Genomic DNA, 13,850 nt, shown 5'->3' with positions numbered 1-13,850 from the left:
AGATATATACAGAGTAATATACAGAGATTACAGCCAGAGGTGCAGATACAGGGAGGGCACAGGATGGGACAGCAGTCAGCTGGATAATACAGATATATACAGAGTAATATACAGAGATTACAGCCAGAGGTGCAGATACAGGGAGGGCACAGGATGGGGCAGCAGTCAGCTGGATAATACAGATATATACAGAGTATTATACAGAGATTACAGCCAGAGGTGCAGATACAGGGAGGGCACAGGATGGGACAGCAGTCAGCTGGATAGTACAGATATATATATACAGAGTAATATCCAGAGATTACAGCCAGAGGTGCAGATACAGGGAGGGCACAGGATGGGACAGCAGTCAGCTGGATAATACAAATATATACAGAGTAATATACAGAGATTACAGCCAGAGGTGCAGATACAGGGAGGGCACAGGATGGGGCAGCAGTCAGCTGGATAATACAGATATATACAGAGTATTATACAGAGATTACAGCCAGAGGTGCAGATACAGGGAGGGCACAGGATGGGGCAGCAGTCAGCTGGATAATACAGATATACACTCACTGGCCACTTTATTAGGTACACCTGTCCAACTGTGTGTTAAGACTTAATTTCTAATCAGCCAATCACATGGCGGCAACTCAGTGCATTTAGGCATGTAGACATGGTCAAGACAATCTCCTGCAGTTCAAACCGAGCATCAGTATGGGGAAGAAAGGTGATTTGAGTGCCTTTGAACGTGGCATGATTGTTGGTGCCAGAAGGGCTGGTCTGAGAATTTCAGAAACTGCTGATCTACTGGGATTTTCACGCACAACCATCTCTAGGGTTTACAGAGAATGGTCCGAAAAAGAAAAAAAATCCAGTGAGCGGCAGTTCTGTGGCCGGAAATGCCATGTTGATGCCAGAGGTCAGAGGAGAATGGGCAGACTGGTTCGAGCTGATAGAAAGGCAACAGTGACTCAAATTGCCACCCGTTACAACCAAGGTAGGCAGAAGAGCATCTCTGAACGCACAGTGCGTCGAACTTTGAGGCAGATGGGCTACAGCAGCAGAAGGCCACACTGGGTACCACTCCTCTCAGCTAAGAACAGGAAACTGAGGCTACAATTTGCACAAGCTCATCGAAATTGGACAGTAGAAGATTGGAAAAACGTTGCCTGGTCTGATGAGTCTCGATTTCTGCTGCGACATTCGGATGGTAGGGTCAGAATTTGGCGTAAACAACATGAAAGCATGGATCCATCCTGCCTTGTATCAACGGTTCAGGCTGGTGGTGGTGGTGTCATGGTGTGGGGAATTTTTTCTGGGCACTCTTTGGGCCCCTTGGTACCAATTGAGCATCGTTGCAACGCCACAGCCTACCTGAGTATTGTTGCTGACCATGTCCATCCCTTTATGACCACAATGTACCCAACATCTGATGGCTACTTTCAGCAGGATAATGCGCCATGTCATAAAGCTCGAATCATCTCAGATTGGTTTCTTGAACATGACAATGAGTTTACTGTACTCAAATGGCCTCCTCAGTCACCAGATCTCAATCCAATAGAGCATCTATGGGATGTGGTGGAACAGGAGATTCGCATCAGGGATGTGCAGCCGACAAATCTGCGCCAACTGTGTGATGCCATCATGTCAATATGGTCCAAAATCTCTGAGGAATGCTTCCAGCACCTTGTTGAATCTCTGCCACGAAGAATTGAGGCAGTTCTGAAGGCAAAAGGGGGTCCAACCCCTTACTAGCATGGTGTACCTAATAAAGTGGCCAGTGAGTGTATATACAGAGTAATATCCAGAGATTACAGCCAGAGGTGCAGATACAGGGAGGGCACAGGATGGGACAGCAGTCAGCTGGATAATACAGATATATACAGAGTAATATACTGACATTACAGCCAGAGGTGCAGATACAGGGAGGGCACAGGATGGGACAGCAGTCAGCTGGATAATACAGATATATACAGAGTAATATACAGAGATTACAGCCAGAGGTGCAGATACAGGGAGGGCACAGGAAGGGGCAGTATTCTGCTGGATAATACTGATATATACAGAGTAATATACAGAGATTACAGCCAGAGGTACAGATACAGGGAGGGCACAGGATGGGGCAGCAGTCAGCTGGATAATATAGATATATACAGAGTAATATACAGAGATTACAGCCAGAGGTGCAGATACAGGGAGGGCACAGGATGGGACAGCAGTCAGCTGGATAATACAGATATATACAGAGTAATATACAGAGATTACAGCCAGAGGTGCAGATACAGGGAGGGCACAGGATGGGGCAGCAGTCAGCTGGATAATATAGATATATACAGAGTAATATACAGAGATTACAGCCAGAGGTGCAGATACAGGGAGGGCACAGGATGGGGCAGCAGTCAGCTGGATAATACAGATATATACAGAGTAATATACAGAGATTACAGCCAGAGGTGCAGATCCAGGGAGGACACAAGATGGGGCAGCAGTCAGCTGGATAATACAGATATATACAGAGTAATATACAGAGATTACAGCCAGAGGTGCAGATACAGGGAGGGCACAGGATGGGGCAGCAGTCAGCCGGATAATACAGATATATACAGAGTAATATCCAGAGATTACAGCCAGAGGTGCAGATACAGGGAAGGCAGAGGATGGGGCAGCAGTCAGCCGGATAATACAGATATATACAGAGTAATATACAGAGATTACAGTCAGAGGTGCAGATACAGGGAGGGCACAGGATGGGGCAGCAGTCAGCTGGATAATACAGATATATACAGAGTAATATACAGAGATTACAGCCAGAGGTGCAGATACAGGGAGGGCACAGGATGGGACAGCAGTCAGCTGGATAATACAGATATATACAGAGATTACAGCCAGAGGTACAGATACAGGGAGGGCACAGGATGGGGCAGCAGTCAGCTGGATAATACAGATACAGTGCCTACAAGTAGTATTCAACCCCCTACAGATTTAGCAGGTTTACACATTCGGAATTAACTTGGCATTGTGACATTTGGACTGTAGATCAGCCTGGAAGTGTGAAATGCACTGCAGCAAAAAAGAATGTTATTTATTTGTTTTTTTTTTTAAATTGTGAAAAGTTTATTCAGAGGGTCATTTATTATTCAACCCCTCAAACCACCAGAATTCTGTTTGGCTCCCCTAAAGTATTAAGAAGTATTTCAGGCACAAAGAACAATGAGCTTCACATGTTTGGATTAATCATCTCTTTTTCCAGCCTTTTCTGACTATTTAAGACCCTCCCCAAACTTGTGAACAGCACTCATACATGGTCAACATGGGAAAGACAAAGGAGCATTCCAAGGCCATCAGAGACAAGATCGTGGAGGGTCACAAGGCTGGCAAGGGGTACAAAACCCTTTCCAAGGAGTTGGGCCTACCTGTCTCCACTGTTGGGAGCATCATCCGGAAGTGGAAGGCTTATGGAACTACTGTTAGCCTTCCACGGCCTGGACAGCCTTTGAATGTTTCCTCCCGTGCGGAGGCCAGGCTTGTCCAAAGAGTCAAGGCTAACCCAAGGACAACAAGGAAGGAGCTCCGGGAAGATCTCATGGCAGTGGGGACATTGGTTTCAGTCAATACCATAAGTAACGTACTCCACCGCAATGGTCTCCGTTCCAGACGAGCCCGTAAGGTACCTTTACTTTCAAAGCGTCATGTCAAGGCTCGTCTGCAGTTTGCTCATGATCACTTGGAGGACTCTGAGACAGACTGGTTCAAGGTTCTCTGGTCTGATGAGACCAAGATCGAGATCTTTGGTGCCAACCACACGTGACGTTTGGAGACTGGATGGCACTGCATACGACCCCAAGAATACCATCCCTACAGTCAAGCATGGTGGTGGCAGCATCATGCTGTGGGGCTGTTTCTCAGCCAAGGGGCCTGGCCATCTGGTCCGCATCCATGGGAAGATGGATAGCATGGCCTACCTGGAGATTTTGGCCAAGAACCTCCGCTCCTCCATCAAGGATCTTAAGATGGGTCGTCATTTCATCTTTCATCAAGACAACGACCCAAAGCACACAGTCAAGAAAACCAAGGCCTGGTTCAAGAGGCAAAAAATCAAGGTGTTGGAGTGGCCTAGTCAGTCTCCTGACCTTAACCCAATTGAAAACTTGTGGAAGGAGCTCAAGATTAAAGTCCACATGAGACACCCAAAGAACCTAGATAACTTGTAGAAGATCTGCATGGAGGAGTGGGCCAAGATAACTCCAGAGACCTGTGCCGGCCTGATCAGGTCTTATAAAAGACGATTATTAGCTGTAACTGCAAACAAGGGTTATTCCACAAAATATTAAACCTAGGGGTTGAATAATAATTGACCCACACTTGTATGTTTAAAATTTATTAAAATTTAACTGAGCAACATAACTTTTTGGTTTGTAAGATTTATGCATCTGTTAATAAATCCTGCTCTTGTGTGAAGTTTGAAGGCTCTAACTTATTTGCAACTTATCAAACCTGCTAAATCTGCAGGGGGTTGAATACTACTTGTAGGCACTGTATATACAGAGTAATATACAGAGATTACAGCCAGAGGTGCAGATACAGGGAGGACACAAGATGGGACAGCAGTCAGCCGGATAATAGATATATACAGAGTAATATCCAGAGATTACAGCCAGAGGTGCAGATACAGGGAAGACAGAGGATGGGGCAGCAGTCAGCTGGATAATACAGATATATACAAAGTAATATACAGAGATTACAGCCAGAGGTGCAGATACAGGGAAGGCAGAGGATGGGGAAGCAGTCAGCTGGATAATACAGATATATACAGAGTAATATACAGAGATTACAGCCAGAGGTGCAGATACAGGGAAGGCAGAGGATGGGGAAGCAGTCAGCTGGATAATACAGATATATACAGAGTAATATACAGAGATTACAGCCAGAGGTGCAGATACAGGGAGGGCACAGGATGGGGCAGGAGTCAGCTGGATAATACAGATATATACAGAGATTACAGCCAGAGGTGCAGATACAGGGAGGGCACAGGATGGGGCAGCAGTCAGCTGGATAATACAGATATATACAGAGTAATATCCAGAGAATACAGCCAGAGGTGCAGATACAGGGAGGGCACAGGATGGGGCAGCAGTCAGCTGGATAATACATATATATACAGAGTAATATCCAGAGAATACAGCCAGAGGTGCAGATACAGGGAAGGCACAGGATGGGGCAGCAGTCAGCTGGATAATACAGATATATACAGAGTAATATACAGAGATTACAGTCAGAGGTGCAGATACAGGGAGGGCACAGGATGGGGCAGCAGTCAGCTGGATAATACAGATATATACAGAGTAATATCCAGAGAATACAGCCAGAGGTGCAGATACAGGGAGGGCACAGGATGGGGCAGCAGTCAGCTGGATAATACAGATATATACAGAGTAATATACAGAGGTTACAGCCAGAGGTGCAGATACAGGGAGGGCACAGGATGGGACAGCAGTCAGCTGGATAATACAGATATATACAGAGTAATATCCAGAGAATACAGCCAGAGGTGCAGATACAGGGAAGGCACAGGATGGGGCAGCAGTCAGCTGGATAATACAGATATATACAGAGTAATATCCAGAGAATACAGCCAGAGGTGCAGATACAGGGAGGGCACAGGATGGGGCAGCAGTCAGCTGGATAATACAGATATATACAGAGTAATATCCAGAGAATACAGCCAGAGGTGCAGATACAGGGAGGGCACAGGATGGGGCAGCAGTCAGCTGGATAATACAGATATATACAGAGTAATATACAGAGGTTACAGCCAGAGGTGCAGATACAGGGAGGGCACAGGATGGGACAGCAGTCAGCTGGATAATACAGATATATACAGAGATTACAGCCAGAGGCGCAGATACAGGGAGGGCACAGGATGGGACAGCAGTCAGCTGGATAATACAGATATATACAGAGTAATATACAGAGATTACAGCCAGAGGTGCAGATACAGGGAGGGCACAGGATGGGGCAGCAGTCACCTGGATAATACAGATATATACAGAGTAATATACAGAGATTACAGCCAGAGGTGCAGATACAGGGACTGCACAGGATGGGACAGCAGTCAGCTGGATAATACAGATATATACAGAGTAATATACAGAGATTACAGCCAGAGGTGCAGATACAGGGAGGGCACAGGATGGGGCAGCAGTCAGCTGGATAATACAGATATATACAGAGTAATATACAGAGATTACAGCCAGAGGTGCAGATACAGGGAGGGCACAGGATGGGGCAGCAGTCAGCTGGATAATACAGATATATACAGAGTAATATACAGAGATTACAGCCAGAGGTGCAGATACAGGGAGGGCACAGGATGGGGCAGCAGTCAGCTGGATAATACAGATATATACAGAGTAATATACAGAGATTACAGCCAGAGGTGCAGATACAGGGAGGGCACAGGATGGGACAGCAGTCAGCTGGATAATACAGATATATACAGAGTAATATACAGAGATTACAGCCAGAGGTGCAGATACAGGGAGGGCACAGGATGGGGCAGCAGTCAGCTGGATAATACAGATATATACAGAGTAATATACAGAGATTACAGCCAGAGGTGCAGATACAGGGAGGGCACAGGATGGGGCAGCAGTCAGCTTGATAATACAGATATATACAGAGTAATATACAGAGATTACAGCCAGAGGTGCAGATACAGGGAGGGCACAGGATGGGGCTGCAGTCAGCTGGATAATACAGATATATACAGAGTAATATACAGAGATTACAGCCAGAGGTGCAGATACAGGGAGGGCACAGGATGGGGCAGCAGTCAGCTGGATAATACAGATATATACAGAGTAACATACAGAGATTACAGCCAGAGGTGCAGATACAGGGAGGGCGCAGGATGGGGCAGCAGTCAGCTGGATAATACAGATATATACAGAGTAATATACAGAGATTACAGCCAGAGGTGCAGATACAGGGAGGGCACAGGATGGGACAGCAGTCAGCTGGATAATACAGATATATACAGAGTAACATACAGAGATTACAGCCAGAGGTGCAGATACAGGGAGGGCACAGGATGGGACAGCAGTCAGCTGGATAATACAGATATATACAGAGTAACATACAGAGATTACAGCCAGAGGTGCAGATACAGGGAGGGCACAGGATGGGGCAGCAGTCAGCTGGATAATACAGATATATACAGAGTAATATATAGAGATTACAGCCAGAGGTGCAGATACAGGGAGGGCACAGGATGGGACAGCAGTCAGCTGGATAATACAGATATATACAGAGTAATATACAGAGATTACAGCCAGAGGTGCAGATACAGGGAGGGCACAGGATGGGGCAGCAGTCAGCTGGATAATACAGATATATACAGAGTAATATACAGAGATTACAGCCAGAGGTGCAGATACAGGGAGGGCACAGGATGGGACAGCAGTCAGCTGGATAATACAGATATATACAGAGTAATATACAGAGATTACAATCAGAGGTGCAGATACAGGGGGGCACAGGATGGGACAGCAGTCAGCTGGATAATACAGATATATACAGAGTAATATACAGAGATTACTGCCAGAGGTGCAGATACAGGGAGGGCACAGGATGGGGCAGCAGTCAGCTGGATAATACAGATATATACAGAGTAATATACAGAGATTACAGCCAGAGGTGCAGATACAGGGAGGTCACAGGATGGGGCAGCAGTCAGCTGGATAATACAGATATATACAGAGTAATATACAGAGATTACAGCCAGAGTTGCAGATACAGGGAGGGCACAGGATGGGACAGCAGTCAGCTGGATAATACAGATATATACAGAGTAATATCCAGAGATTACAGCCAGAGGTGCAGCTACAGGGAGGGCACAGGATGAGGCAGCAGTCAGCTGGATAATACAGATATATACAGAGTAATATCCAGAGATTACAGCCAGAGTTGCAGATACAGGGAGGGCACAGGATGGGACAGCAGTCAGCTGGATAATACAGATATATCCAGAGATTACAGCCAGAGGTGCAGCTACAGGGAGGGCACAGGATGGGACAGCAGTCAGCTGGATAATACAGATATATACAGAGATTACAGCCAGAGGTGCAGATACAGGGAGGGCACAGGATGGGACAGCAGTCAGCTGGATAATACAGATATATACAGAGTAATATACAGAGATTACAGCCAGAGGTGCAGATACAGGGAGGGCACAGGATGGGGCAGCAGTCAGCTGGATAATACAGATATATACAGAGTAATATACAGAGATTACAGCCAGAGGTGCAGATACAGGGAGGGCACAGGATGGGGCAGCAGTCAGCTGGATAATACAGATATATACAGAGTAATATACAGAGATTACAGCCAGAGGTACAGATACAGGGAGGGCACAGGATGGGGCAGCAGTCAGCTGGATAATACAGATATATACAGAGTAATATACAGAGATTACAGCCAGAGGTGCAGATACAGGGAGGGCACAGGATGGGACAGCAGTCAGCTGGATAATACAGATATATACAGAGTAATATACAGAGATTACAGCCAGAGGTGCAGATACAGGGAGGGCACAGGATGGGGCAGCAGTCAGCTGGATAATACAGATATATACAGAGTAATATACAGAGATTACAGCCAGAGGTGCAGATACAGGGAGGGCACAGGATGGGACAGCAGTCAGCTGGATAATACAGATATATACAGAGTAATATACAGAGATTACAGCCAGAGGTGCAGATACAGGGAGGGCACAGGATGGGACAGCAGTCAGCTGGATAATACAGATATATACAGAGTAATATCCAGAGATTACAGCCAGAGGTGCAGATACAGGGAGGGCACAGGATGGGACAGCAGTCAGCTGGATGTGGCACCTTCTTAGTTTCTGGTCCTTCTCCACACGTGACGTGATGCGGCTTCCATGGCACAACAGTGACAAAGGCTAAACGTGTGTAGCTAGCTTTTAACCCCTAGCTCTCCCTCCCATATTTGCCACTGGCACTCTGGGTTGGACTGAATTCTCCTCCCTTGATCTCCTAGTTGAAATAATTCCCAATATCTAGGATGGGTACTAATTTCTTAGTGGGAGGTCCAAACGGGACGACTGACGTCTCAACTGGTTCGTTGGGGCTGGACCGATATGGAGAGTCCAAACTTGGGTCGGCTATGTGGTTCTGGTGAGCCTGTCTCGATAATCATTATCCGAGTATCGCTAGAGAAAGATGAGATGCAGGGGTGCGTGCGGAGGGCTCCCAGGGTTTTGGTGGTATATTGGACTTAACCCTGAGGAGCACGGTACTCTCATAATTCATCTCTAGATGTCGGTGGCGTTTAGAGCTTCCATTGATAGCTATTTTTGGCCGCCTTGCACAAAGACACTAGGGGGTCCCAGCTCTTTCCCCGTCGCCTTAATTAACAGGTGGCCTTTAATTCTCTTGCCATATGGCAAAGTTCTGTTCTTTTGGGAATTGTGTACTTATCCCAAGGGTGGGTGCCACAACCCTGCTGTAAAGGGAGATCTCTGGATAATCTATGGGGCTTGAATTAATAAAACCAAAATGGGATCTCCCTCGTCCCTCACAGCAACTTTAAAGGAGCTGCAGGAATTTGTGGCCAGTCCTGCTTGTGTCCAGCATGTGACGACAATCTCCCATATTCTTCATATGTCCGGACTGTTGGGTGGGAAGATGGAGCCTTTTCTTGCAAAAAAAAGCATCGAGGCTGGCTATGTTCTGCAAAACCTCCATCACGTCAGCCATAAGAGGGGGACGTGTTCTGTCTGATAATGCCGAGGGGGATCTTTGTGGCCATAATTCCACAAGACACAAAGCCAACACCGAGCATCACCAGAAGATCCCCATCCTCACAATGACGCAGGGTGAAGGCAGCATTGTGCTTTGGGGAAGTTTTCTGCAGCTAGAACTGGGGCTTTAGATAAGAGGAGGGGATTATGGACAGTCCAGATATCAGACAATTTTACATGAGACTCCTCCGAATTCAGCTGAAAAACTGGAGATGAGGAGGAATTTCGCCTTTCAGCAGACAACTCTAAACGACCTCCAAATCCCCCAAAAAACTGCTTCACCAAAAGAAGATGGATGTTCTGGAACGGCTGAGCCCAGACCTGAAACCTAGGGGCAATCTGTGGTGACCTGAAGAGGGCACTGTACACAGGGGATGCCCCCGTAATCTGACAGATGTGGGGCTACTGCAAGGAGGAACTGGCAAAGTTTCTAACTCTAGTTGTGCCACGCTGATAGACCCCCCATCCCAAGACTGAACGCTGGCACAAATTCAAAAGGGTCTCCATCAAAATATTAGGGTAAGGTTGTGTAGACTTATGCAACCTCATAGTTTTTATTCTCCCCCCCCCCCCCCCCCGAGTTTTTCCTTGTATGTGTGTATATATGTTAAGAGGTTTGAGTTCGGAACTCTGAAATCTGTACCTCGCTCCCTCAGGTGCTGGAGACCAGAGTCTTTTCACTGCAGTTTATTCCACCCTGACACAGCAGCTGCCACGAGACGCGATGGAGTGGAGGAGGTGAGAGTGCTGCCATTTATTGTCAGTTTCCAAGCTGTTTGTATCGGGGTCAATCTCATCCATATTGTAAGTGTATGTAGTCTTGGAGCCCCAAGGTGTGGAGCTAGAGGTGGGCTTGGTGTACAAAGTTTGGTTTGGGGTTGGGTGGTGGTCCCAGGGTGCCGGAGGTTTTGGCACAGGGGGCAGTCCCAGGGATGCAGGGTATGGGGCAGGTGGTGGTCCCCGTTTACAAGGTTTGCATTTGAGTGGTTGTTCCAGGGCGTTGCAAGGTTTGGCATGGGTGACAGTCCCGGGTCTACAGGGTTTGGGGCAGGTGGCGGTCTCTGGGCATTAGGGTAATTGTAGGTAATAATTTCTTCTCCTCTCCAGGGCTTATGGCCGTGCTCCAAAGATGATCCACCTGGAGTCCAACTTTGTCCAGTTTAAAGAAGAACTTCTGCCTAAAGAAGGGAACAAAGCTCTGCTGACCTTCCCTTTCCTACACATCTACTGGACCGAGTGCTGTGTCAGTATTCTCAACTCCCTCTGTGGCGGGTGACTGGGGTCACTGGACAAAGTGTAAAGGGCTTCCCAGTAATGAGGAGACCCCAAACACAAGGGGTCAGTGTACTATTGTGATGCCACACTCTTAACTGTAGCCCTGGCATTATGGTGTGCCCCGCCCTCTAGCCGCACAGTCTGGGGTGCCCCGCCCTCTAGCCGCACAGTCTGGGGTGCCCCGCCCTCTAGCCGCACAGTCTGGGGTGCCCCGCCCTCTAGCCGCACAGTCTGGGGTGCCCCGCCCTCTAGCCGCACAGTCTGGGGTGCCCCGCCCTCTAGCCGCACAGTCTGGGGTGCCCCGCCCTCTAGCCGCACAGTGTTTTTGTGACTCCCTGACAAGTCCCCCTAGCGAAACACAAGTGACACTGTACAATATTGTGGTCACTATTTCCTAGATGCCCGATGACCTGCAGATCTGTTATTCTGTCAGGTCTGTTAGATAGTATTAGGTGTAAAGTGCTGCTCCTCTGGTCGGATTCTGCACCAATAGTAAAAGATAATTATTCTTGATTATTGGCAGAAACCTGTTGCCTTTATGGGGCAGAAAGAAAGGGGCGGCGGGTGGTTGTCCCGGGAGCTCTGCGCGTGAGGAGCGGCGGGCAGTTGTCCCGGGAGCTTTGTGCGAGAGGGGCGGCGGGCGGGTGTCCCGGGAGCTCTGCGTGTAACGGGCGGCGGGCGGGTGTCCCGGGAGCTATGCGTGTAACGGGCGGTGGGGAGGTCAAGGATGTCTGTACATAAGATGCAGTACAGTATGGCTGCGGTGTCCAGAGAGCATTTCCCACAGGCGGGGGAGGTGCGGGATACTGCAGGCGTAGTGGGTTTGGAGATTCCCACAGGATCTGGTGCAGTGTCGTGAGGTCGGAGGGAGGGCTTGGTATTTGACGTCCAAGTCTGATGATGTCTTGTGTTATATATGAAGCGTATTAGAGTTTCAGCCTGAATGTAGCCGGAGTTACCGAGGTGAGAGGACTCCACACTGTGCACCCCCATCTATAGGGGTCAGCTGCGGTGTTGTATGGTGGATGAGATGTTACATATGAGGTGTGTACAGTAGACAGTATTACTAAGCAGCTGGTGATCAGTCCTGTGTGTATGAGGCTGTGCTGGTGGATGAGATGTTACATATGAGGTGTGTACAGTAGACAGTATTACTAAGCAGCTGGTGATCAGTCCTGTGTGTATGAGGCTGTGCTGGTGGATGAGATGTTACATATGAGGTATGTACAGTAGACAGTATTACTAAGCAGCTGGTGATCAGTCCTGTGTGTATGGGGCTGTGCTGGTGGATGAGATGTTACATATGAGGTGTGTACAGTAGACAGTATTACTAAGCAGCTGGTGATCAGTCCTGTGTGTATGAGGCTGTGCTGGTGGATGAGATGTTACATATGAGGTGTGTACAGTAGACAGTATTACTAAGCAGCTGGTGATCAGTCCTGTGTGTATGGGGCTGTGCTGGTGGATGAGATGTTACATATGAGGTGTGTACAGTAGACAGTATTACTAAGCAGCTGGTGATCAGTCCTGTGTGTATGGGGCTGTGCTGGTGGATGGGATGTTACATATGAGGTGTGTACAGTAGACAGTATTACTAAGCAGCTGGTGATCAGTCCTGTGTGTATGAGGCTGTGCTGGTGGATGAGATGTTACATATGAGGTATGTACAGTAGACAGTATTACTAAGCAGCTGGTGATCAGTCCTGTGTGTATGGGGCTGTGCTGGTGGATGAGATGTTACATATGAGGTGTGTACAGTAGACAGTATTACTAAGCAGCTGGTGATCAGTCCTGTGTGTATGGGGCTGTGCTGGTGGATGAGATGTTACATATGAGGTGTGTACAGTAGACAGTATTACTAAGCAGCTGGTGATCAGTCCTGTGTGTATGGGGCTGTGCTGGTGGATGAGATGTTACATATGAGGTGTGTACAGTAGACAGTATTACTAAGCAGCTGGTGATCAGTCCTGTGTGTATGGGGCTGTGCTGGTGGATGGGATGTTACATATGAGGTGTGTACAGTAGACAGTATTACTAAGCAGCTGGTGATCAGTCCTGTGTGTATGAGGCTGTGCTGGTGGATGAGATGTTACATATGAGGTGTGTACAGTAGACAGTATTACTAAGCAGCTGGTGATCAGTCCTGTGTGTATGAGGCTGTGCTGGTGGATGAGATGTTACATATGAGGTGTGTACAGTAGACAGTATTACTAAGCAGCTGGTGATCAGTCCTGTGTGTATGGGGCTGTGCTGGTGGATGAGATGTTACATATGAGGTGTGTACAGTAGACAGTATTACTAAGCAGCTGGTGATCAGTCCTGTGTGTATGGGGCTGTGCTGGTGGATGGGATGTTACATATGAGGTGTGTACAGTAGACAGTATTACTAAGCAGCTGGTGATCAGTCCTGTGTGTATGAGGCTGTGCTGGTGGATGAGATGTTACATATGAGGTATGTACAGTAGACAGTATTACTAAGCAGCTGGTGATCAGTCCTGTGTGTATGGGGCTGTGCTGGTGGATGAGATGTTACATATGAGGTGTGTACAGTAGACAGTATTACTAAGCAGCTGGTGATCAGTCCTGTGTGTATGGGGCTGTGCTGGTGGATGAGATGTTACATATGAGGTATGTACAGTAGACAGTATTACTAAGCAGCTGGTGATCAGTCCTGTGTGTATGGGGCTGTGCTGGTGGATGAGATGTTACATATGAGGTGTGTACAGTAGACAGTATTACTAAGCAGCTGGTGATCAGTCCTGTGTGT

General features: G+C 47.6%; 1 protein-coding gene across 1 annotated transcript in view; it reads left to right on the top strand.

Annotated features, from left to right (window-relative positions):
• Window positions 1–11,649, top strand: part of TRAPPC10 (trafficking protein particle complex subunit 10) — a 52,312-nt gene extending 40,663 nt beyond the window's left edge. Inside the window, exons 2-3 of the mRNA XM_073564722.1 lie at window positions 10,465–10,546; window positions 10,916–11,649. Coding sequence (XP_073420823.1) covers window positions 10,465–10,546; window positions 10,916–11,084 — 251 coding nt within the window. The 3' untranslated portion in view covers window positions 11,085–11,649. The remainder of the gene's footprint in view (window positions 1–10,464; window positions 10,547–10,915) is intronic.
• The last annotated feature ends 2,201 nt before the right edge of the window (window positions 11,650–13,850 follow it).

The sequence above is a fragment of the Dendrobates tinctorius genome, unplaced genomic scaffold (genome assembly GCF_039654945.1).
Source record: "Dendrobates tinctorius isolate UK_male_01 unplaced genomic scaffold, ASM3965494v1 ptg000475l, whole genome shotgun sequence".
Classification (NCBI taxonomy): domain Eukaryota; kingdom Metazoa; phylum Chordata; class Amphibia; order Anura; family Dendrobatidae; genus Dendrobates; species Dendrobates tinctorius.
The sequence above is the reverse complement of the archived record's forward strand: the minus strand, read 5'-3'. Positions and strand labels throughout refer to the sequence as shown.